This window comes from Diospyros lotus, chromosome 3 (assembly GCF_014633365.1).
Source record: "Diospyros lotus cultivar Yz01 chromosome 3, ASM1463336v1, whole genome shotgun sequence".
NCBI classification, from domain to species: Eukaryota; Viridiplantae; Streptophyta; class Magnoliopsida; order Ericales; family Ebenaceae; genus Diospyros; species Diospyros lotus.
In genome coordinates this window covers 2,742,098-2,769,400 of record NC_068340.1, presented here as the reverse complement: position 1 = coordinate 2,769,400, position 27,303 = coordinate 2,742,098, and the positions used below count along the sequence as shown (strand labels likewise).

Genomic DNA, 27,303 nt, shown 5'->3' with positions numbered 1-27,303 from the left:
GCCGAGCTCATCACTATAAATAGGGATCGAAAACACTATTGTAAAGAAAGAATGACAATAATAACATTCTGTTATTTTGCCGGAATGCCTAGAGAATAGTCGTGGAGTAAATATAGTTCTGACCGAACTGCATAAAAATCTCCCCGCATACGTTCTATTCCATTCCTCCATCTTGCATTTGGGCTAATTCTCTCATTGCGGGCCTACGAATCATGGTCAGCTAATTCTGAACGTCGACATATTTTAAAAATATATTTTTAAAAATAATGAACAATTTTGTAGATAAGACTAATATTATTTTGATTGTTTTTATTACAAATACGTTCAAATTTTTCAAAATACAAAAAATGTTATAGATGATTTATGATATATTTTTGTTAATATATTTTTATTTATTGAAAAAAAAATATGAAAAAATGGAGGGAAAATATTAATAAATATTTTTATTATTTAATCTTTATATTTTTTTATAAAAATCTAATATTATTCTTAATTAATAAATCTTATCCATAACTTTTTTATAATTTAATGCAATATATGTATTGTAAATCCTTAAAATAATAATAAAAATATAAATATTAGTTTTGATAACTTAAATATAATAATATTGTGAAGTCTATTTATTTGATTATTTTAACACAATAACTTGATATGTCATTCATCGTTGTCACATCTTTAATATAAACTAAATAATATTTTATTTAAGAAATCAAAAGTCTATATATATATACATAATCCAAAATTATTCGTATTTAGATTGTTTGGGCTAGGAGAAACATATAAATATATATATATATATACATTACATTTAATTTAATTAAGTTCATAAACAAGACCCTAAAATTAAAACCATTGTTCGGCTCGCGAGGCTCGCCCTCGCTTTTCCCTCAATTGAACGCGTGATTGAAACCCTAAACCCGTGTTTTCAGGTTCAATCTGGTCTTAGCATTTCAATCTCCTGCTCTGTGGTTTTGCGCTGTTTTGTATTAAAAAGGACGACGTTATCTGGTTATGATTCGATTCTAATCCTATCGACGAAGACGCAGTGAGACAATTTGCTGGTAAGTTCTAATTGCTTGTAAACAGGTGTCGTGTGTGTGATCGTAGACGGAAAATTCTGATTGTTTTAATGTTTGGGCGTTTCTTGAATGCATTTTTTTTTTTTTTGAGGGGGGTGGGGGTGGGGGGTGGGGGAGGGGTTTGATTTTGAGGGTTTGTATGATTTCATATCGGATTACTGGAGTCAAATTTCGTCGTGAATGGGGATCTTTAAAGAATTTGAGAAGACAGCAGAGCTGGAATTTCAATTGTAGAAGTTTCAGATCCAGGACTATGGACAGACCAACAATTAACCTGCTAGAACTATGATTTGTGATTGAATCGAGTGAAAAAATATGCGCACTGCAATTTCCTAGCATTATACCATTATATAGTAGTATTTCATTTTGGGGCCGAATTTGTAGTAAGGTTGAAAAATCCATGTTAAAAATATGTGACGACTTTGAAAATTCGAGTCATTGTCTTGTAAGATTAGGGTTTCAAATTGATTTCCCATGTTGCAATTTGGCGTTTCTATGAAATTGATATCAGTTAACACTACTGCATTCATTATTGCTATTGAACTCGTGTAATTTTTTATTTTTATTTGCTAATGCTACAATATGATTATTTTGCAAATTTTATGTTGCCTTTCAAAAGGCTGTCTGTGAGAAGCTCTTTAAGGATCTATTCCTGAGCTACAAGGTGATTAACTGCCATGTATTGCTGTAGGATCAAAATTGTTTGGATATATATGGGCAAATCTGATTTTCTCCATATTAGGTTTAATACTTGATCGGTTCATGTTCTTTTGCTTTTAGTGAAAAATGAATAGAGCCACTGTATTAGTTCAAGATTATACAGCAAGGATTGGATCATGGAATATCAGCACTTGAATGTTTAGAAAACTAAAAAAAAGGGAACTGTTTTGATTGTGATGCTTGTTTCTAGCCTTTAAGAGCATTTCTGTTTTCTCCTTTTAGGTGATATTTCCTTGGGCAATACTGTGTTGAACAATCAAGCTTATTGCTTGTGTGAGATCTGAATAGTAGTAAAGCATGAGCACCAGAGGGCTAAGGGGGGCTCCTCAAAGGGGTTATGTAAGGAACTCAAGGAGGAAGACGGCTCTAGGCATAGACCTAAATATGCCACCTAACCAGAACCAGTATCCAGCGGGTACTTCAGCTCATCCCAACTCTGAGAACATACAACCTCAACGAGGAGGATCTGTACCACCTGCACCAATTGATGTTGAGGCCTTTGACGATGATGTTCTTCTGTCCTCCCCCAGGGCTTTTGCAGAAGTACGACCTTGTGTTATTTTCTAAAATTCTCCATCTGTAATTATATTTATGAAATTCTCATGTTATTTCCATTAGCTCCTTTTCAATTTCTTCTCAATCTCAATTCATGTTAAATAGTTGTGTTAGGGGAGGGGTTTATATGTTGTTGTAATCTCAATTCAGGCTAAAAACAATTCTAGAAGAAACCGTCGAGGTGCTGTTATAGTTGATGTGGATTCAGGTAATTAATGTTTGTGTACTCTCTCTAGTTATCTCAGTGATCAAAGTTTAACTCCTCTGTGTGTATGTGTCTCTTTTTCTCATAGGCACACACGAACATGTCATGATATTATAAAGCCTATATAATACTGCATCTTAATTACTCTCCAGTGGTGATATTTCTAGTCCCAGTATCTGGAGCTTACAGTGAAGAATTTCAATTCTATGTTTTGGATTGGTTCTTGACTGGTTTACGAAACATTGTTGATTGGACTTTGAATTAATATTAAGAAATCTGTAATGTGAAGTCAATTTAAAGTTGAATGCAGGACTTTTTTTCTAGGGTGAATGACCTTTTTAAATTTAGAGGCAACTGTTGGATAAAGAAAATATGCGAAGTGGTTTTGTGATTAGGAGATGCTTGGTTCAAACAGTTTTTTTAAATGATTAGTGAACTCTTACCGTGAAGAAAGTGGAACATATTGTATGTTTATTCTCCTCATCTTACAACCTGCATAGACTAAACATTAAGTAAATAACAAGTTGCCAACTCCAACTTCTTAATAAAGTGCTTCATTGTGTGTGTCCATTATTTGTTGTGTTTAAATTTGGTTTAAGAGAATAGGTGGTTTCATGATGCTAATTATTAGTGATCATTTAGTGTGAGAAACTCCTACGAACCTCTTCGAGCCCCCTCTCAGTCCATTCATTTTCCATTGGGCTTTTTAACTAATTAAACCTTTTGGGCATCTTGCACTACCTGCTAGCCCAGTAGGGACTACCATATACTGATGTGCCCCACTGGGTATTGTTTATTTTGAGATGGGCTTGTTGGATTGTGCTCCATGGACTTGAATGCGACTCTCACTTGCAGCTGTCTCAAAATTTTTCAGCCCATTTCATTTTTATATCTCGGAGTGAAAATTATAAGATCTGGTCTTTTGTATATATTGTAAAAAGATGGAACCACATGCAGAGTTTCAAATCAGGACTTGAATCCCTTCCACCGATTGAGATTGCCCTTTTTCTTTTTGTGAGAAAGTACACAGAAAGCCTAGATCTGGGTTGGATCCATGGATTCACCACCCCTCCAAAATTGTGATCCAGTTCCAGCAACTGCAAATGCTGCAGGTAAATGAATTTCTAATTTTGCCTTTCCTTCCTTTTTCCTCTCCTTTACGAGTGATCGCATCGAACCCTTTCCAAATTTTGCTCTTTAATTTGTTGCCTACATCTCGTCACATGTCACATCTTCATTTGATATTATGTGATTCTCTTTTGGTTGTACTTTTGATGAGAAGAGTAATTCAGATTTTGTCACTTGAACCGTATTGTTTGTGGCTCAATTTCCCATCTATTAGTTGATTCTAACTTGAGAACATGTTATTTCTTGCACATTATTGCTTTAACTTAATTCTTTGTTCTCTTTCTCTATTTAATACTGATTTGGGGTTACCGTTGCAGAAGAAAGAACATCTAGAGCTGCTCTCAATGGTCAAGAGAAGCGTAGAAGAGTTTTTCGAAACCAAACAATCATTAATTGTGATGTAAATGCAGAGGGTTCGAGCAACTCTTCGGTAACGATTAAATTTCCTTATGTCATCCTGGATTATTTTTCTTCTTTTTCCTCTAAAGTTTTATGTCCTAGATAGGTAAAACAATTTATTGAAATCATATTAATTGTTTTTCCTTATTTTGTTGGGTGTTGTGCAACAACTGGTTGAGTACCTTCATTCTATCTTGATGTTCCTAAATAGGTAAATGCGACTGTTACAGAAACTGTGATAATAATTGGGATTTCTTATTCAGCAAAGTGATGTGTACCTTCTCATGCAGTTTTATTTACTAGATTGGATTAATGATTTTGTTGAACCTTTGTGTTAATTTCCTTACATGTTTGCTTCTTTTTTTTTTTTTCCCTTTGCCTGATATGAAACTGAGTTGCCTAGTTTTTTACTTGTGTACACTCTCGTATCTCCTTTTGTGGGATTAAGTCTTGTTATGTTGTTTATGTACAAACTGATATATATATATATGTATTTGTATATTTATATATTACTGGCAATTTTCCAGTTGAGTTATGCCACTATTGATGTGTTAAGGCAGTCCCATTGGTAGTTTCCTGTCATGGGACTATAATGTAAATAAAGAGATTACTAAGGTAGAAGGGTAAGGGGTATTGCTGTAATAAGGAGTAGATAGGCAGTTACAGCTCATAGCTTTTAATTCAAATGTAAAACAAATATTGGCGCCAAGGCTTGGTAAGTATATAACCAACTCTCACCACCAGGAGAAACATCTTTTGGAAATTCAATTGAATCAATTTCCCTCTCACCTTCTCTCTCTCTCTCTCTCTCTCTCTTTCTTTGTATTTCTCTCCCTCTTTTCTTTCTGTCCTTCTAATCTACTAGTTCCCACGCAATTTTCTCTGAATTGTGAGCGAACTCTTCTTGTCAGAATCACATTCTGACAATTTGGTTTCAAAGCATCATCTTAGGCGATTGAGGTAGGAGATGGCCGACGAGACCAGGATGAAGCATATGGAGTCGCAACTCCATTAGGTTTCGACAACGATAGGGGAGATACAGAGTAGGATGGAAGCGCTGGAGAATTCGGTAGACCGGAGAATTGAAGGTGCGGTGAATGTGTGGCGCGAAGAAAGCAAATCGCAAATGGTGAGATTGGAAGAGCAAATGAGGGAGTAGGGATAGGCCCTCAGAGATTAGATGCAATAGTTTGTTCTGATGTTCACTTGCTAGACTCAGGTATGGATTTCACCTGAGTTTCCACCGAGAGATAGATTGGAGCAAATTCTACATGCCCAAGGAGGTAATGCCTGATCTGAGGGATCGGCAGAGTTGGAAGTTGAACCACAGGCGATGGAGGAGAATGTAGGAGTCAAGAGGCAAGGCCTCGAAAACCGGATCACATCAAGCTGGTTTCCCTATGCCTAAGATGGAGATACCTCTTTTTGATGGCCATAACTTGAGGTGGTGGGCAAGGCGCTATGCTAGGGTGTTTAGCTTGCATAATGTGGCCGAAGCTCATAAGGTAACACTCGCAGCAACCTATCTAAATGACGAGAGAGACGCGTGGTACCAAGGCTGGAGTGGAGTAAGGGAAGATTGCTCGTGGGAAGAATTTGTGGAAGGATTATGTGAACGGTTTGGGGAGAAGGAAATTTTGGATGTGGTTGAGGAATTCAACAAATTAAGACAAGGAGGATCGGTGCAAGCCTACCAACGGAGATTCGAAGAGTTGAAGGCCCTCATGTTACTTTCAAATCCTACCCTTATAGAAGGGTACTTCGTGTCAAGCTTCATTAGTGGCTTGAACGAAGAGGTCCGTCCTATAGTTAAAATGTTCTAACCCAAGACTGTCCAACAAGCCGTTGAGTGTGCCAAACTTCAAGAGTTGACAGTGGATGCACTGGTCAAGAAGCAGAGGGGTGTAAATAAAGGGTGGCAAACGGTACCCTTGCAAGTAAATAACAGAGGATGGGGAAGGAATGGAGGAACCATGGGTTCAGGTAGCAAGGGTTTGGTAGCCCTACCAGCACCCCCCCAACCAATTCAAGGAAATTTGACGAAGCAAAGGCGATTAGCAGGCCTCTGTTTCAGGTGTGGGGACAAATACACACTAGGACACAAATGTAAAAGGCAGTTGTTGCTACTAGAGGGGGCAGAAGAAGTGGGAGAAGAAGAGGACGAAGACATTTTGGAAGAGGAAGGGGAAGAGGAGAAGGTGGAGATCTCCCTGCACGCTTTAAGGGAGTGGTGACTAATAAAATTATCAAGGTGGAAGGGAAGGCAAGAGATAACAATTTGATGATTCTGATTGATAGTGGAAGCACTCATAGCTTCCTAGACGAAGGGATAGCAAGGAGATTGAAGTGCAACCTCACGGTGACTTAGCCCCTGTCAGTAACCATAGCTAATGGCCAGAAGGTTTTGTGCAAATCTGCTTGTGTGGGGTTTTGTTTGTAGATGCAGGGGGGCAAACTTCGAGGCTGATCTACGCCTACTAAAATTTGGGGGATGTGATATGGTTCTAGGAGTTGATTGGAGGAGGGAAGTCAGCCCCATTTGCTTCGACTTTAACAAGATGGAGGTGACATTCAAGAAAGGGGGAAGGAGGATGACCCTAACTGGCAGTGTGGAGACAGGGATATGTAAGATGATCTCTGGAAAAAGGTTACACAAATTACTCGAGAGTAAATGGACACAAGTAGCCCAGCTCTTCTCGATACATGTTGTGGAAGGGAAGGAAGACACATAAGATGAATGGCATTACATGTTGAATTCGGTGGAAACCACGAAAGCTCCTTGGGACGTAACTCATTTAGACTTCTTAATGCATAACTTATTGAATCAGAGGACTTGTAGAGTTGTCCTTAAGTGTTGTGGCAAAGGTGGGGTTGTATACTAGAATGTCATCAAAGAATACCAAGATAAATTGGCGTAGGTAGGGTTCAAGTATTTGGTTCATAAGGGCTTGGAATGTTACTGGAGCGTTAGTCAATCCAAAAGGGCATTACCAAGAATTCATAATGCCCTTGGTGGGTTCTAAAGGTAGTTTTGTGGATATCATTAGGGTGCATTCTAATTTTATGATATCCGAATCTGAGGTCAAGTTTAGAGAAAACTTTGGCTTCGTGCAATTCATCTAACAGGTCTTCGATAATGGGTATAGGGAATTTGTTCTTTATGGTTAAGGAATTGAGTTGACAGGTAATCAATACAAAGCCGCCAACTGCCGTCTTTCTTCTTTACCAATAGCAAGGGAGAGGCATAGGGGCTGGTGCTTGGCTGTATAACAGAAGTATTTAGCATGTCTTTGATCACGCGTTCAATTTCGGCCTTCTGTTTTGGGGGCTATCTATATGAGCGGATGTTAACTAGTTCAGCATTAGGTTTGAGGTTGATAGTGTGGTTTATTAGTCTTGGGGGTGGTAGAGACTTAGGCTTCTCAAACAAGTGGAGTATCTCGGCCATGTCATTTCGGGGGCGGGAGTTAGTATAGATCCCCAAAAGGTGGCAGCAATGACTGCATGACCTAGACTGGTTAATGTGAAAGCTTTATGGGGATTCTTGGGCCTTATAGGCTATTATTGTAGATTTGTCAAAGACTATGGCACCCTCAGTAGACCATTGACAAAACTACTAAAAAAGGAAGTCTTTCACTGGAATGAGAGGGCAGATGAGGCATTTGAAAGATTGAAAGTGGCCATGAGTAAGGTACCTACATTGAACCTACCTGATTTTAATCAGCCTTTTGTACTAGAAACCGATGCAAGTGATAGTGGGGTAGGGGCAGTATTGACACAAGGAGGAAAACCTTTGGCTTTCATCAGCCAAGCATTGGCCCCTAAGCATTTGGGCCTTAGTGTGTATGATAAGGAGCTACTGGCTGTTCTAATAGCTGTGGAGAAGTGGTGACACTACCTTGAAGAAGGGAGGTTCATTAAAGATAGATCACGAAAGCCTTAAGTTTTTGTTATAACAAAAACTTCATACCCACCTTTAGAGGAAAGGCATGTCAAGGTTAATGGGACTCGACTATGTTATTCAGTACCAGAGAGGCTAGGAGAACAAAGCAGTCGATGCTCTATCCCGTTGTGTGGAAGAAAAGGCCTCCATGGCTATCACTGCAATTACTTCGGATTGGTTCCGGGAAGTAACAACTAGTTACACAAAAGGAGAGTGGATCAGGGAACTGATGGAACAAATGATCCTAGACCTAGACAACAAACCAGGCTATTCCTTGCGGAATCGACTGCTGAGATATAAGGATATAATCATAACTGGTAAGGATGAGACTCTCAGACAAAAGATCCTAGAGGCGTTACATGATTCTCCTGTGGGTGACCATTCGAGGATACAAAACACTTACAGCAAGATTAAACAACTATTCTTCTGGCCAAGGTTAAGAAGAGAAGTGGTGGAGTATGTGAAGGGCCGTGACACTTGTAATAGATGTAAGCATGAAAACATTCACCCCCTAGGGTTACTGCAGCCTTTACTAGTTCTTGACCAAGCATGGACTCACATTAGCATGGATTTTATTGAAGGATTACCGAAGTCAGAAGGTAGGGATTGTGTGTTAGTGGTGGTGGATCGTATGACCAAATATGCCCACTTCTTGGGTTTATCACACCCCTTTACGACATAGGAGGTGGCCAGAGTCTTCTTAGATTAAGTGAGCAAGTTACATGGGCTGTCTCAGGTGATTGTTTTAGATAGAGACAAAATCTTTACCAGCCTCCTTTGGAAAGAGCTAATGAAATCCCTAGGAACATAGCTACACATGTCATCCTCCTATCACTTGGAGACAGATGGACAGACGAAAAGGACTAATCAGTGCCTCGAGACGTACTTAAGATGTGTGAGCTTAATGAATTCTATTGGGTGGCACAAATGGCTCTCATTAGCTCAATGGTGGTACAATACCACCCCCACACTCCTCGCTAAAGATGACATCGTTTGAAGCACTATATGGATACAAACCTCGTCTCTTATGACTGGGAGGAAATCATAGTCAGGTAGCTATAGTGGATGATTATTTAGTTCAAAGGCTGCAGATGTTGCAGACCCTAAGGAAGGAGCTAGCTAGTGCCCAAAATAGAATGAAGCAATATGCGGACCGGAAGAGGAGTGAACGGGTCTTTGCGGTGGGAGACAAGGTGTACTTGAAATTGAGGCAGGCTCAACTGAAAACTTTCTCCCCTAGATCAGTGACTAAGCTGAGTCCCAAATTCTATAGGCCTTATGAAGTGATAGCCAAGGTGGGACAGGTGGCTTACAGACTCCAACTTCCAGAGGGGTCTCACATACACCCCGTGTTCCATGTGTCACTCCTCAAACCTTCTCTGGGCACCAATCTAGTCAGTTCCGTCCTACCCTCAGCAATACAACCAGCGCAACAGGAGCTTGAGCCCATCGCTATAGTGGACAGGAGAATAATCTACAAGCATCAGACACTTATCACGGAGGTATTAGTTCGCTGGTCTAATCTCCACCTTGAAAACAACACTTGGGAGTACCTTCCTGACCTCCTGAAGCAGTTTCCGAGGGCAGCAGGACTTTTGTGACTTACTTGAGGACAAGTAATGTTTCTAGCAGGGGGGAATTTGTCACGAGACTATAATGCAAATAAAGAGATTACTAAGGAAGAAGGGCAAGGGGTACTGCTATAATAAGGAGTAGATAGGCAGTTACAGGACATTGGTTTTAATTCAAATGTAAACCAAATATTGGCGTCAAGGCAATTACATCACATGGCTTTTAACCAACCCTCACCACCAGGAGAAGCATCTTTTGGAAATTCAATTGAATCAATTTTCCTCTCACCTTCTCGAATTCTCTCTCTTTTTCTCTCTATTTCCCTCCCTCTGTTCTTTCTGCCCTTCTAATCTACCAATTCCCACGCAATTCTCTCTAAATTACGAGTGAACTCTTCTTGTCAAAATCGCATTCTGACATTTCTCACAGAGCTGTGTAGGTATGGCTGTAGAATTATTCTTTAACCCTTTTGCTTTGTTGGAAGTTGGGATGAGTGGAGTGTGATCAGAAAAGTAGGGAAAGGAAGGCGTTGGAGGATTTGCCTTCTTTGTTAGAAGTTATATTAGGTTTCAATTTATCTCATTCATTCACTATATATCCATTTTCTTTTCTAAGATTAGTTTTCTAAATTATCATTATTATCTATTCAGGTAATTTGATCTTTTGGGCTACTAGGAATAATTCCTCACTATGTAAGTTTTAGATTTTGGGTTCGTACACTATTTTAAAAGTTTTCTGTTTTAGAGTAGTTCTCTCACTAGAGAGTGTAGTCTTGAAGGGTTGGGCCTTTTTTCATAAAACCTGGTTTTGATGTTTTTAAGGAACCTGGAGCTGCATCTGTTAGCTTGCTTTTATGTTTTGAAAAAATAATATGTTTTCATATGTTTTTATCAGAAATTTTTTTCAGGGGTTGTTATATAAAATCTAATGTTTTAAGACCTAGACCAGGGTATTGAACTGGAATTGGGAAAGGTTAAGGGTTAATGTTCAGACCAAGGTCAAATCGGGATTTATTGTTACCTCCATTTCATCCTCTCACCTCACATGTGTGTTGCGACTTAGCTAATTATTTTCTATTTTTTTTTCTGTAGATTGTATTAATTTGTAGAAGAGTTAGTTATTGCTTTTATTTTCAGATTAATCTCAGTTATGGAGTAATTAAGGAGTAGTTACCTATAGTGGAGAAGTGGTAACTGCTCTATAAAGATTGTGGATAGTTGATATATAAAGCTATATACATCTGGGCTGAGGTTATGGATGATGATAATTAAAAATTTCTCTTTTCCTCTGCAATTCTCCCTTACTCTCTATTTCTCCCTACTTTCTATCCACTTCTCCATCTCTCTCAGTTTTCCCTCTTGTTCCGTCTGACTTTCCCTCATTTCTTTCTATCCCTCTTACTCTTTCAATTCTATATTCAAGAAAATTACAAGTTAGGCTAGGGTCCTGACAATGTGCTTCTATCGGTTTTCTTTTCACTGGTTCAAACCATTTTAATTGTACTCCCTCATCTTATCTTTCATAGGCGTCACTCCAGACTTATTATATATGATCTTATTTTTTATTTGGTATTTTCTTGTATGATTGCATATCCATTGCATATTTTGAACATGTTAGTGTTTACCTGTCTAACATTTTGAGTCATGCAATAAAGATTTTCTTATAGCTGTCTGAAAAATCTTTCCTTCTAGGTTTAAAGGAATTTTACAATGCAGAGAATGCTAGGCACACTTGGGTTTGATAAAGCAAACCACATAGTAAATAAGTAAAGAATAGAAGATAATTTCCCTTAATTAGAGCACGCTTTCTATCTTGTTCTGTTACTTGTTCCTCTGACCTTTCGATAGTTATTTCTCTCATGTACTTTAGACCCTGTTGCATAGGAAACTGTTAAATTACTCTAGTGCTATCTTGTCTATGGTAGAGCTCGTCCTCTTTGATTGAATTTAGCCAAATCCGTAGGAAACAAAACTCCCAATTACAACTGGGTTTACAACCTCTATAAAAGAAAACAATTACAAATTCAAAGAAGAAAACAATAGATGTTGACCGATTCGAGAGGGCCGTCTTCTCTCCCAAGAATCCTTTCAATTTCTCCAGATCATTCTCTCTCTTTCTCTCCTCCCTTTTATACCTACTCCTATGCTCGTTCTAGCCACATGCCTGATAATTCCCCTCTAGCTAACTTATGAATCTTTTACCCTTGATTCATTTTACTTGGTTACCCCTGTGATCCCCCCACTTTTCCCCTCCTTCATTCTTCTTTGATAAGTTTGTTTAATGGGAGTCCTAACAACACTTCTGCCCATAAGTCTCACCTTGTCCTCAAGGTGGAATTCTGGAAATTGAAGTAGAATCTGATGGTAGGGCTCCCATGTTGCTTCCAATGGTGGCAACCCCTTCCATTGAATAAGGACATCAAGGTTCCTTAAATTTTTCCTTGTGCCTGGCCTTATTCCCAACAAAAATTCTGGTGGCACCTTCATTTCCAGCTTAGCTGAAAGCTGTTTAGGAATTTTGAGGGTTTTTCCTAATTGCTCCTTCTGCCTTCTGCAGCTACGACACGTGGAATACGGGGTGGTAAGGTCAACTTGTAGGCTACATTTCTGATCCTCCTCTCCATTGGAAAAGGCCCATAGAACCTCGGTGATAACTTCTCATTCACTTTCTTCGCCAACATCTTTTGTTGATAGGGCCAAATTTTTACATAAACCATATCGCCCACGTTGAACTGCACATCTCGCCGCTTCCTATATGTTATTTCCTTCATTCGAACTTGAGCCTTCAACAGTTGGGATTGCAATTCATCGAGAATTGAGTCTTGCTCCAACAGTTGTTGTTTGATTGCTGAAACTGCTGTAGTACCCTTCTCAAATCTCAATAACGGGGATGGTTCACGACCATAGACGATCTGGAACGAAGTTAATTTTGAGGATGCAGGAAAGGAAGTATTGTACCAATATTCGACCCATGGCAATCAGCTGCACCACGCCTTAGGTTTGGATGAACAAAAACAACGAAGATAGGTCTCCAAGGTGCGGTTTAGGACCTTCGTTTGTCCATCGGACTATAGATGGTTTGAGTACCATGCAACCGGAATAGCTCTTCCCAAAAATGACTAGCAAAAATTTTATCTCTATTGGAGACGATAGAGTTTGGAACCTCGTGTAGCCTGACAACCTCCTTCACAAAGATCCCTGCTATGCTTGCTGTTGTGAATGGGTGTTTTACAGCAATAAAATGTCTGTATTTGCTTAACCGATCAACCACCACCAATATTGTATCCCTCCCCCCTGATCTTGTCAACCCTTTAATGAAATCCATGGACACGTCCTGCCAAATTTGGCGCGAAACTGGAAGCGACTGCAGCAACCCACCAAGTGATAACACTTCATATTTATTCTGTTGGCACATGGGGCAACTACGAACATATTGTTGAATATCCCTCTTCATTCCCACCCAATACACGTTCGAAGAGATCCTTTTATAGGTCTTGAGAACCCCGTAATGGCCTCCATTTCGTCCATCATGCCCCTCCCTCAGCATTAAAGGAATCAAGGTGGAGCCTTTAGGTAGATACAGCTTCCCTTTGAACAACAAATGACCACCTACCAAGGTAAACCTAGGTTTTCCAGTGGGATCAACCTTCACCTCCTCCTCCTTAACTATTAGTTGAAGTGTCGCATCCTCTTCCACCTCCTTCTTAAGTTGGTTAAGTTGCACTACTCGGGGAATGATGAGAGCCAATAATGAAACGAGAGATTGGAGGCGTGAGAGGGCATTCGCTACCGATTCTCCAACCTAGGTCGATATTGAATCTCACAATCATATCCTATCAACTTCATGACCCATTTTTGACACTCCGAACTGAGCACCATTTGTTCCATTAAAAACTTTAAGCTTCATTAGTTTGTCTGAATAACAAATTTCTGCCCAATCAAATAGTGTCTCCACTTCCTCACTGCAAATACCATGGCCATTAGCTCTCTCTCATACACTGACCTCTGTCGACCTTTGGGATTTAGGGAATGGCTGAAGAAAGCGATGGGTCGTTGCTCCTGCATCAAAACAGCTCCCAAACCGTGCCTAGATGTATCAGTCTCCACAACGAATTCCTTGGAAAAATCTGGTAAGGCCAATATTGGAAGTTCAGTCATCACTCTTTTAAGAGATTGAAAGGCTTGTTCTGCTAACTCATCCTAGAAAAAATTTCCCTTCCGAAGGCGGTCTGTTAATGGTCGTGCTAGTTTCCCATAATTCTTCACAAACCCCGTAAGATCCAAGAATCCTCGAAACTTCAATAAGGATTTAGGACCAGGCCATTCCATGACTGCCTTAATTTTAGAGCTATCCGCAGCCACCCTTTCGTGAGAAATGACGTGCCCCAAGTACTCAATCTCTTGCTGCTCCAACTGACACTTCTTCGCATTAGCATACAACCGATGCACTGCTAGCAACCCCAAAACACATGTCAAATGTTCCTTGTGTTCGGCCATATCTTTATTGTAAGCTAAAATGTCATCAAAAAATACAAAACAAATTGCCTCAAATGCTCCTTAAAGATCTCATTCATTAAGGATTGAAATGTGGCAGGAGCATTAGTTAACCCAAACGGCATAACCAAGAATTCATAATGTCCCTCATGTGTGCGCAAGGTAGTCTTAGGAATGTCCTTAGGATTGATTCGTATTTGATGATACCCCGATTTTATGTCCCAACTTGAAAAAAACAACAACCCATTCAATTCATCCAATATTTATTCAATAATTGGAATGGGAAATATATCGAGAATGGTTACCTTGTTTAAAGCTCTCCAGTCAACACAAAATTTCCAGCATCCATCCTTCTTCTTGACCAACAATATTGGATTGAAAAATGGACTTACACTCGGCTTGATAAGCCGTGTTGCCAACATCTCCCTAACCAGCCTCTTGATCTCATTTTTCTGAAGGTGGGGATACTGATAGGGTCGAACATTCACTGGTGGCACCCCCCGTTGCAGTCTAATCACATGGTCCCGTTTTCGATGCGGGGGAAGACCTCCCCAGCTCCTCAAACACCTATTTGAACTCTGTGAGCAACTCCTGTAAGCTATTTGGAACTGCCCCTCTAACCTTGTTTTCCGTGGTAGTCAAACTCCCCAATTCAAGTAGGCACCCCTTCCCTATTTTCTCTGAACGCCCTCATCATCGATTTCAATGTTACTAAGGTCTTACTAAGGCTAGGATCCTTGTGCAATGTCACGGTGGCCCCCTACCTTAAATCTCATCACCAATGAGCCCCAATCAACTTGTCTCTCCCCCAGGAAGGCTAACCACTTCATTCCGAGGATCACATCTGAACTCCCCAGCTCTAATGGCAGAAAATCCTCCACTATTTTCATATTTTGCAGCGTTAAGATTACCCCCTTACACACTCTAGCCCCCTGAACAGCCATACCCGACCCCATGATCACACCATAACCTTTTGTTTGTGTCTGGGTCTGCCCTAATTTCTGCACCAATTCAACTACTATAAAATTATGGGAAACCTCACTATCAATTAAGACCACCACCTCTTCTCCCCCTACTTCCCCTTTTACTTTCATGGTTTGTAGAGGAGTTAACCCCACCACTGAGTTGAGGGATAGCTCCACCACCTCCCTTAATTTGACCATATCTCCTCGCTTCCTTGAATTATCCCCTTTTTTAGCCTCTTCTATCTCTTCTTTTTCCTCATCCCTGTCACAATTATGGAATGTGACAATAACAATCCTTCTAATTCAATGTGAATTAGAAGAAATAGTGAAGAACTGTGGAAATAAAGGGAGAGATTGGAAGAGAACAAAAGGAGGAGAGTGTGAGAGAAGTTGAGAGTATGGATTGAATTCTTGTTTGATAATTGATAATCTCTTACAGGGGTAGTCTAAGCTTATATAGCTTGCTCTAGGGTGCTGCCACAACAGATCATAACCCTCATAACAAAATATTTTGTTCTATTCTAGCCACCTTTACACTTGGATATTCCTTCTAACTAACTAATAGTTGGAAAAGAGAATTACAATTAAACAATAAAGAGAAACAGTGAGAGTAAATAATTCCACAGCAAAATTGGCCTGGGTTGGCCTTTGTTTCATGACAATATCCCTCCCTTTAGTAATTTCTTGTCCTCAAGAAATGTTTAAGAGGCTGACTGTCTTAGGAAATTGTTGTTGTAGCTAGGGAAGGTATTCCCAGGTGTCCTCCCCCGCAGATCCTCCTTGCCATCTGACCAGCACTTGAATAAGAGGGGCTCCTTGGTGGTAGATGACTCTTTTATCCAATATAGCCTCTGGCTCCTTCATGACTTCCTTCTCCCTGGGTAGCACGGGTAACCTCGGATTCACTCACTCTTGTCCAGTCGTCTTCTTTAGTAAGGAAACATGAAAGCTCGGATGGATTTTGGATCCTTCGAGTAGTTGCAAGCGGTAAGCCACCTTGCCTACCTTGGCTGTTATGGGAAAGGGGTCGAAGTACTTAGGGCTGAGTTTAGCGACTGGTCCTTGGGAAATGGACTTTAAATGAGGGTATCTCAGTCATAGGTAAATATTTTCTCCCACTTCAAATTCTCTATCACTCCTCCTATCGGCTTGCTGTTTCATCCGATTTTGGGCTTATGCCAACTCCTGCTTGAGTTGCTGTGACACCCCTCTCCTTTGCTAGAAATACTTCTCAACTGCTGTAACACCCCTCTCCTTTGCTGGAAATACTCTTCAATTGTTGCAGCTGAGGTACACTCTTTAGTGGTTGGTAAGATAGGAGGTTTAAACCCAAATACAGCTTCAAAGGGGGACATCTGTATAGATGCATGGTGGCTAGAATTATACCACCATTGTGCTTGAGCTAACAACCTATGCCAACTCTTGTGTTGCAACAAACACATGCATCGAAGGTAGGTTTTGAGGCTTTGATTCACTCTTTCTTTCCGCCCATCTAATTGGGGATGATAGGCAGTTGAAAGGTTGAGTTTCGTGCCTATGTTCTTCATCAACTCCCTCCAAAAGTGATTGGTAAAGATCTTATCCCGATCAGATATGATGGACTTAGGAACTCCATGCATAACTACTACCCAGTCAGTGAATGCCCTAGCCACTTCTTGGGCTGTGTGGGGGTGCGCTAATCCCACAAAGTGTGCAAACTTAGTCATCCTGTTGACAACCACCATTACACAATCTTTGCCTTCGGATCTTGGTAGCCCTTCAATGAAATCCATGGACACACTTGTCCATGACTGTTTTGGGATGGGTAGGGGTTGCAGCAGCCTTGGGTATGCCACATTCTCATGTTTGCACCTCTTACATGTATCACACCCGAAAACAAAATCCTTGACTACCACTCCAAGCCTAGGCCAGTGGAATAGCTGTCGCACCCTCAAGTAGGTATTTTGGATGCTCGAATGTCCTCCTAAAGGGGACTCATGAAGGGACTGCAGAATTTTCCTCTTGAGCTCCTCCTTGTGGCCTATTACTATCCTGCCTTTATACCTCAACAGACTATCCACCATTGTGTACCCTTCTGCCTCCTTGTTTCCCAGAATCAGTTTTTCCAGCAGGCTTTAAGTGTGATCATCTCCCTCATAGCTGTTCACCACCTCCTTACACCATTCGGGAATTACAATAGTCAAAGTGGCTGCACTTGCTTCCTCTTGGCATCTCGATAAGGCATCCGCTACTAAGTTCTCCTTTCCTTTCTTATATTGAGTAATCCAACCCCATCAGCTTAGCCATTCCTTTCTTTTGTAGTTGAGTTTGAAGCTTTTGTTGGAGCAAGAATTTCAAAGACTCATGATCAATTTTGATTATAAACCTTCCCACCTCCAGATAATGGCGCCACTTTTTCACAGCCATTAGGACAATCAAGAATTCCTTCTCATATATACTCAGTCCGAGGTGTGTAGGATTGAGGGTTTGGCTTAAAAAAGCCAATGGTCTGCCATCTTGCATCAACACTGCCCCAATACCAACCCCACAAGCATCCGTCTCAAGCACAACAGGCTTGTTGAAGTCTGGTAGCTCTAATATGGGTACCCTACTCATTGCCATCTTCAGTTTCTCGAAAGCAGAGTTTGCCTCCTGCCCCCCACTGGAAGTTTCCCTTTTTCAATAAGTTTGTAAGTGGTTTGCTCATGACCCCATATCCCTTAACAAACTTGCGATAGTAACTAGTGAGCCCTAAAAATCTCTTAAGAGCCCTTATTGTAGTGGGTTTTGGCCAACTGAGCATAGCTTCTCCCTTTCTTGGGTCAGTACTAATCCCCTTCTCCGAAATTAAGTGTCCCAAGTATTCCACTTGGTCCTGGCCGAATGCACACTTAGATTTTTTGATGAATAGTTGGTTTCTTCTAAGGACCTCAAGGGTGGTTCTTAGGTGGTTAAGGTGTTGGTCCAAGGTGGGGCTATATACAAGAATGTCATTAAAGAATAAAAGGATGAATTTTCTTAGGTAGAGTTCAAATATCCGGTTCATTAGAGATTGGAAAGTGCCTGGGGCATTAGTGAGCTCAAAGGGCATCACCAAGAACTCAAAATGGCCATGGTGAGTTCGGAAAGCCGTTTTGTGGTTATCCTCGGGCTTCATCCTTATTTGGTGATAGCCCGAGCGCAAATCCAGCTTGGAAAAGAATTTGGCTTGGTGTAGCTCATCCATAAGGTCTTCAACAAGGGGTATGAGAAATTTATCTTTGATGGTTAGAGAGTTAAGTTGGTGATAGTCTACACAAAAGCGCCAAGAACCATCTTTTTTCTTTACCAACAGGACGGGGGAAGCAAAGGGGCTTTGGTTGTGGGTCTAATGAAGGATTGGTTCATCATTTCTTTTACCATCCTTTCAATTTCAATTTTTTAAATGAGGGTATAGCGGTATGACCTGACATTGCTTGGCTCCACATTCAGTTTTAGGTTAATGGCATGGTCCAAAGTTCGGTTAGGAGGAAGGGTCTTTGGTTCCACAAAGGGGTCCTTAAATTCTGCCAACAATTCATCAATAAAGGGTAGTGTGCATACTTGGTCGACACCTTTTTGCTGGTGGCTGACAGTGAGTTGTAGCTCCCCAAGCCCTTCTCCCTTAGGACTCTCTTTCACTTCCACAATGGAGAACAACTGTGTGAACTGACTCCATTTGCTCTTGAGGACCCTTTGCAGCCTTTTACCAGTAATCATCTTGCACGTGGCAGCCTCTCGCCCTCTTGTAAGAGTCATTCTTCTCCCTTCTTTTTCAAAGGAGACTTCCATACATAGTTCTGAAAGGCGCGAGGCGCAAAAGGTCTTGGAGCCTGAGGCGCGAGGCGCGCCTTTGTGAAGCGAGGCGCACCTTTTAGAAAAAAAACTCAAAATCTTGTAAAATCATAAAAAACCATCAAATTATCAATAATAAGTCATGCATATCATTAATGTTTCATTATCTTCAAATTCTAAACTAACAACGTCAAAGTTGATTCATTCATCATGCAATTTGCTTATCCCTGTTATTTTTCTTCTTTTGCATGTACTCTCCAATCTCTTGTTTTATTGATGGAGGACATTTTGGAATAGCTTTAGTATTATCCACAATCAATAAACACTACAAGTCCACAATCAAGAAAATGTTTTCATTTTGAAAAATGCTATTTTCTTAGGTCTGGAAGATTAGCGCATTTTTTCTAAGTCTGGAAGATTAGTGCATTATAAGGAGACATATAAGAAAATGTTTTCATTTTGAAAAACTATCTCCCGGTATTTTGATAGCTAATATTCATTATTGTTAAAATGATTTTTAATGAATTTTTCAAGAAATAGTAGGTATGTATTTTGGGGGTGGTAAAATCGCTAAATCCTGAGTTTGTACTAAAACTAAAATTCTATTTTTTTTGTTTGTTATGGATTTTGATTTTTTAGATATTTTTATTGAATCCAAATGGGGGGTATTTTCATATTTACATTTATGTATTAAAGTAAATGTCCACATTTATGTAAATAAGTTGTGATGTATGCATGTTGGAACTGAGAAGAGGGGAGGCTGGAGAGGAAAGGAAGAGAGGATGCAGGCCACAGGTTTCATGAGGCGCGCCTCGCGCCTCAGCGCCTCACCTTGCAAGGCGAGCGCCTTGCTGAAACCGCCTCGCCTCAGCCCAGGTGAGGCGCCAAACTGGCGCCTTAAGGCGCCGCGCGCCTTTAATAACTATGCTTCCATACGATAGAAATCAAAGCTTATGGGGCTCACCCCTTTCATCCAATCCACTCCTAACACGACATCACACCCTCCTAGCTACAACAACCTGAGGTCTGCCTCGAATTTTTCTTCCTGCATTTCCCATACGAACCCCAGGCAGGCCGAGTTGCTCAACACTCGATTTCCATTAGCAACGGTCACACTCAGAGGCAGCGTTCCAGTGAGTTGGCACATTAGCTTCTTGGCATTGCTATCATCAAGGAAGCTGTGTGTGCTTTAATGGTCAATTAGAATTGACAAATTGCCCTCTTCACCTTCCCTTCAACCATGATTATCTTTTTGTTGGTGAGTCCCTTGAGGGCATGTAGGGATATTTCTCCATCATCCTCCCCTCTAATTTCCCTAAGATCTTCTACTTCTTCTCCTTCTTCCTCCTCTAGTCCACCATCTCTATCTCCTTCCAACAACAACAATTGGCGTTTGCATTGGTGTCCGGGATAGTACCTATCACCGCACTTGTAACATGCGCCGAGTTGCCTCTTAGGCTCCTCAAGTCATCCCCTTGATATGGACCATCAACATTTCTCCCCCCTACATTTCCCTTAATCGGGTCTCTATAAACCCCTTGCTGCCAATTTCCCTCGGATGTCACTTTCTGTTGTTGTCTCTATTTTTTCATAAGAGCTTTAACCACCAGCTCCTGCAACTTGGCACTCTCCGCTGCTTGTTTCCACTGTTCGAGGTCTTATCATTTTTACCATCGGCCGCAAATCCTCATTGAGGCCACTAAGGAAGCTAGAAACAAAGTAGGCTTCCGACAGGTGGGGGTGACGCAAATCCTCATTGAGGCCGCTAAGGAAGCTAGAAACAAAGTAGGCTTCCGACAGGTGGGGGTGACGCAAATCCTCATCGAGGCCGCTAAGGAAGCTAGAAACAAAGTAGGCTTCCGACAGGTAGGGGTCATGGTTACTCATCAACGACCTCAACTCCTCAAACCGTCTCAAGTAAGACCCCACGTTCCCAGCTTGCCTTAACTTATTGAATTCCTCTATAGTATCCGACATGGTCCTCTCTTCGAACCTTTCACATAGCTTTTCAGAGAATTCCCCCCAAGTATAAATCTCCCTAGTTCGGGTCCACCCTTGGAACCACGCATCTACCATATCATCAAAGTAGGCAACAACTAAGGCCACCCTTCTCTCTGCTGGCACATTATACCATTTGAACAACCGCTCACACTTCCTAATCCACCACTTGGGATTAGCTCCCTTGAGTACAGGAATCTCCATTCGTGGCATGGGAAATCCTGGCTGAGGTGGAGTAAACCTGTCCTCTCAACCCCTCCTTGTTACCGTTTCGACATCATCATCCTGCTCAACCTCAATCTCTGATGCATCATTTCCCCGGTTCATTATGTAAAATAGGTTATGTTCTAGTTCTAGGAGGGAAGTTAGGGGGCATTCTTACCTGGTTTTGCTGGGTGAACATTAGCATAAACCGCTGAAGCTGATTCTCCATCTCTTCTCTCATCTGGTTGATATCTTCCCTCATCTGATTCAAACCACCTTCGAGCCTACGCTCTAGTCCCCCGATCACCTCGTAATTTTTCTCAGATCCTTGTTCCAAATGATCCACACGATGCTAGAACTCTCCCATGGTCGAAGTGACTTGCTGGAGTTGTGACTCCATATTCTTCATGCGAGTCCCTTCGGCCTCTCTCTCGCCATTGTTACTCCAACTACCGGGATCGAGGCTCTGATACCAAATGTCACAGTTATGGAATGTGACAATAACAATCCTTCTAATTCAATGTGAATTAGAAGAGATAGTGAAGAACTGTGGAAAGAAAGGGAGAGATTGGAAGATAACGAGAGGAGGAGAGTGTGAGAGAGTATGGATTGAATTCTTGTTTGATAATCGATAATCTCTTACAGGGGTAGTCTGAGCTTATATAACTTGTTCTAGGGTGCTACCACAACAGATCATAACCCTCATAACAAACTATTTTGTTCTATTCTAGCCACCTTTACACCTGAATATTCCTTCTAACTAACTAACAGCTGGAAAAGAGAATTACAATTAAAGAGAAACAGTGAGAGTAAATAATTCCGCAGCAAAATTGGCCTAGGTTGGCCTTTGTTTCGTGACAATCCCTTTCCTCCTCATAAATCACCATCACTTGCAGCTCCCTATTCTTGCATTTATGGCCCATCGAATACTTCTCGTTGTAATGGAAGCATAACCCCTTCGCCCGTTTGGCCTACAGCTCACTCTCACTCAACCTCTTGAAAGGGGGAGTGCTCCACTTACTTGCAGCTGGCGATTGGTATGAGGCAGTCACATTGACCGTCGGTGATCTCGATGACGCCGATGGGGGAGGCGTAAGCACCACCTGTTGGTGATTCGGAGATGGCCGGAATGGTTGGAATGAATCGGTCCCCTGTTTTGGCTGGTTCTGAAAGGACTTTCTCGAACCACCTGATTCCTCTCTTCGATCCATTGGGCCACGTCCATCATCTGCTCCAACCTATTCGGACTTAACACTCTCATTTCTGCTCGAATATCTGACTTTAGTCCATTGAGAAATTGGCCCTCCAGCATGCCTTCAAGTGGCGAGGCTAGCTTCTCAAAGCTGAGACGATAGTCCTTGATAGACCCCCACTGCCTGAGAGCAAGGAACCTCTCCTCCATTGTGCCCTTTTGCGTGGACCGAAAAAGGCTTCTCAACATTGCCTTGAGTTTCTCCCAGCTCCTGACTCTACACCGCCTTTGCTCCCATTAAAACTAGGTGAGTGCAGGCCCATTAAATCTAATTTCTCTGCTTCTGTCAACTGGTTGACGGTGAAGTATCTCTCAGTCCTGAAAACCCACCCATCAAGGTTGCCCCTTCAAATATCGACATCTCTAGCCGTCGACTTCCATCATCTTGCCTTCAGGGAGCTTCGTCCTCCGTTTCGACCTTGCGGTTATGTTCCCCTTGTACTAGTGAGCCTCCCATGGTAAGGGACGAGTCCACAGGTACGCCTTGTTTCCCCTTTCATCCCCTCTTGCTCTCCCCACTTCTTCGCCAGCAAGTTAAATTGCTCCAGCACCATCGTCAAACTCTTCTCGATTCCATGCATTGTTTGAAACTCGGTCTTAAGTGAGTCCATTCCTGCTTGCAGACCATCCATCCTCTTTTCTATTTGTTGCTGGTAAGTCTCCAACCTCCCCTCTAGCTTGCCCACCCTCTCCATCCCACCCTCTCCAATACAGACACCTCCGTGGATCATGCTCTAATACCAAATGGTAGAGCTCATCCTCTTTGATTGAATTTAGCCAAATCCGTAGGAAACAAAACTCCCAATTACAGTTGGGTTTACAACCTCTATAAAAGAAAACAATTACAAATTCAAAGAAGAAAACAATAGATGTCGACTGATTTGAAAGGGTCGTCTTCTCTCCCAAGAATCCTTTCAATTTCTCCAGATCCTTCTCTCTTTTTCTCTCCTCCCTTTTATACCTACTCCTTTGCTCATTCCAACTACATGCCTAATTATTCCCCTCTAACTAACTTATGACTCTTTTACCCTTGAGTCATTTTACTTGGTTTTTCCCCCCTTCTTTCTTCTCTGATAAGTTTGTTTAATGGGGGTCCTAACAATCTACTGATCCAACCTTATGAGCTTGAGCCTTCCTCTTGATGGGGGATTGGGCACAATATGGAAGATCCTTTAAAAGCTCGCATTCAGGGGGCTAATATGGCGAGGCAATAAGGGCTTTTATGACACAATCAATAATTCTATTCATTTTCAATTAGCTCTTGCTCTAGTTTCTTTAGGGGTGTTATTATTTGGTAGCTTAACATGTACACTTTATGTGCTTACAAATTCATATCACAAGACTTTGCTACTAAAGTTACTTTATATTCATCAACAATACATGGATGGTACTATATTAATTTCTCTATAGGTTCCCTCGTGTATGTTTAAGCTATGTATCTTTGTTGTTTGGACTTTGTTAAATGTTGAAAATTCATAGGTGATATACACAATTACATTTTCACTGCAGTGTAAACAAAGTCATTTTGCAATATAAATGGTTGTTATTCATTGTATTCTTTCAATATAGTGCGACTTGGATAAATTAGTGTTATTAAAAGCCCAAGGTACACTAGGGCGCAAAAGAGTGTTGGAGCCTAAGGTGCAAAGCGCAAGGCGAGACACGCGCCAGATGGAACTAGGTGCATGCTAACTAAAAAAAAAAAGAAAAATATATATTCTAGTTGAAGAATAAGGTATAAAATAGGTCATAACTTCTAATAATATATTCATAAGCATGTTATAAAGGAAATTAAAAAATTCAACATATACTAATAAAAAAAACAATAAAAAATGTCAAAAGATGCAATTTAAAAGTTTTTAAATCAACTTATATTAAATTTTAAACTATTTATAGGTTTTAAATCATAATCAAAGATTAACTAATTATGCATTTTAAATAATCTAAAAATCACCCTCATTATTAAGATCAAACATTTTCATATTTTCATCGTTAGAAGCATCATCTCTAATATCTTCTTCCACATCATCTCCCTCTCCATCTTCATCTAGTTCAAATTCAATTGGAGCATTTGAAGTAGTAGTTGTTTGACTCACTGTCAAATTTATAGTCGAAGCAATAAATTTAAACCCTAAACAGTAAAAAATTAAATAAAATAATAAATAGTAAAATAAAAACCTTAAAAAACAATTTAAAAAAGCCCAATGCGCCTTGGGCCTAGGTGCACCCGGGCGCGCCTTGATGGTCTGCACCTGCTTGGAAGCATTCTAGGTGCTCAAGGCGCGCCTTTAATAAGACTGGGATAAATATTAATGTGACTTAAACTTTGGTTGCTTTATAATCATGCTCCAATGGGCCAATGTAAACATGAGAACTCATGTGACATAGACGAACATTTTGGGTAAACACTAGATGCTTGTGCATGTCTGTAGGCTGTGAGTCATTTTCAGCCTCATATCTAAATAGAGAGTTTACACGTTATATGATATGAGAAGTTTTGAGTATGTTATGAATGTCTCTACACTTGTACGGTGTTGCATATAATGTGTAATCTTTTGATAATTAAAATTAGTCACTCAAAACTTTTCATTGGGTGCAAGTCATGTTTGATGAAGGTGTCACCGTGTCAGGACCCTAGGACATATAATAGCTTATAGTAGGGTTGAGTGTAGTAGATTATCCTTCAGTAGTTAATTCTGTTAAGTTGTTAGTGGTAGTTATTTTATTTCTTGTATTTTCTGTTAAACTATTGAAGTAGCCATATAAAGCTGCTAGGGCTGTTGTAGATGCATTATCCAGAAATATATCAATTGAATCTTCTGATTTCGTCTCTTTCAAACTCTCTCCCGCTCAGATCTGTCTGTTTCTTTCCCTCAGCTTTGCTTCCTCTCTTTCTTCCTCTTGATTCTCTCTGAGTCTCCCTCTATTTTCCCTCTCGATGTCCCTGTTTCTTCCACCACCTTCTGTTTCCCCTTCTTTCTCTCTAATTCTGCCCTAATTCCTCCTAAAACCTGCTCTAATTCTTTGCTGAAACCCTAGGCGAACTTAGGACCCTGACAGACAGTTGTGGTTTTCCTTGTGGTTATTAAGATTATTGCTTTATATACAAATGGCAGAAAGACAATGCTCAGAGTGTGGAACCAACCCCCGCACCACCGAAGGAGCCCACATTCAGATGCCCGGTATGCATGGGCCCATTGGTTGAGGAGATGTCAACAAAGTGTGGCCATATTTTCTGTAAGGCATGTATCAGGACTGCAATAGCTGCTCAGGGAAAATGCCCTACCTGCCGGAAGAAAATTTCACAGAGAGATACCATTAGGATCTACCTTCCTGCAACTGAATGAGCAAGGTATGTAATTGTTTATTTTCCGTGTTTCTCTTTTCCTTCCCTAATATGTTTCACATGGTTATTTTGCGTGTGGAAAGCTGTCATTTCTTAAGTTGTTTAGGCGTGATAGGATGGAAAGTTTTTGGAACATGTAAGTTTTTAATTCTATCTGCAGTCATGAAGTCAATGGACAAGTACAACATGACAATTTTTTTACATGGAAAATGTATTAGATTTGTGCAACTGAACTGATAGTCCAAAAAGATGCTAGTTTGTATTTAACATGTGCGAAATATGAATGTAAAGGAGAGAGGGATATCATGGTAAATGTGTGGCTATAGAATAAAGGATATAATTAGACATGAGATTATGCATCTTAAGGTTGGAGTGACACCTATTGAAGATAAGATGTACGAGACGCAATTAAAATAGTTTAATCATGTGAAGAGAAGATCGATTGATGTTTTTCAGCAAGGAGAGAGTGGATGAGATGAAAGGAATTTTACAGAAAGAGGTAGAGGAAAACCAAGAAAAACTTTTAGGCATAATATGCACATTTTAATGACCTATTATATAGAAATGATTGGTGACCTCTTACACAAAACCAATTCTAGCTAGTGGGATTAAGGCTGGCTATGTTACTAGGTTGTGAGGTTTAAAATATTTGCATGTTGGTCTATTTAACAATTTTTTGATGGGTTGGCTAGTTGAATGGCTGTGTGTGTGTGTGTGGCCGCAGGAACAGGAATGCTGCCTAAGCCATTGCATGCCATGTGAGGAGCTATTTTTCTTTCCCATTTTCAGAAATGGGTTTAATATTATAGATTCCTCTTAAATTTTAATCTTGAGATATTAAATTTAACTTTTTTTACCCTTAAAAGCAATATGTGGAAGCTGGAGATTGCTTTCAGGCCATTAGCTTGTGGTGCACATAATCATAACCTTTACATATCTCGTGTTAATCTAGAAAATTCAAGACAATTAGATCCTTTTGCTACGTGGAACTACATTGTACATTCTGTGTGTATCTGTGTTTTTGTTTTGAAGTATTTGCGTTCATATGGTGGGTGGGTTATGGTTTCTTATACTTTTTGTCATTTTGAGTGTTTAAAAGTTTGCTTTGCTTGTTGATGTTATTTGAACAGGCTCTGGGCTTCTCTACCATCAAGCACCATACAGAACCCATGACTACTAGCTTTGGAATTGCAATGAGATGTTAATTTCCGTTTGGGCATGGGTTTTTGTTATTTTAGTTTACCGTTGCTGCATGCAGTTACACCTAAAAGCTTTGGAACTGTTTTTGGCATTTTCATTTAACAACAGCGGTAAATAGTTCCTGATAGAACTCAAAACTGTTCTGGCTTTGTCTAATTATAATGGTAAATAGTTTCTGATAGAAATGTTTGGGTTATGGTGTTTGACAAAATTGTTATGTTGCCCGGGTCGGATAACATAATGTTAATATAATGTTTGCGAAATGCGGGCAAAATGGCATAAAATGACAAGTCTTTTTAATTTAAAATGTTTTAATGTAAAAATAGTAGTGAATGATGTGTAGTCCTGTAACTAAAATGTTAATCTGTCTTCGGTTTTGGTTTTAGCAATAATTGAGATTAAAGGAAGGACATATTAAATAATATTTTATTTAATATTCTAGTTATTTGGTC

The 27,303-nt window shown here is 40.3% G+C and overlaps 1 protein-coding gene across 1 annotated transcript; it reads left to right on the top strand.

Annotated features, from left to right (window-relative positions):
* The first annotated feature begins 825 nt into the window (after positions 1–825).
* LOC127797269 (uncharacterized) lies at positions 826–27,036 on the top strand. The gene is made up of 6 exons (XM_052330010.1): positions 826–1,061; positions 2,022–2,342; positions 2,505–2,562; positions 4,005–4,117; positions 25,422–25,657; positions 26,782–27,036. Exons 2-5 carry the CDS (start codon positions 2,097–2,099, stop codon positions 25,650–25,652), a joined length of 648 nt encoding a protein of 215 aa, XP_052185970.1. The 5' UTR covers positions 826–1,061; positions 2,022–2,096; the 3' UTR covers positions 25,653–25,657; positions 26,782–27,036.
* The last annotated feature ends 267 nt before the right edge of the window (positions 27,037–27,303 follow it).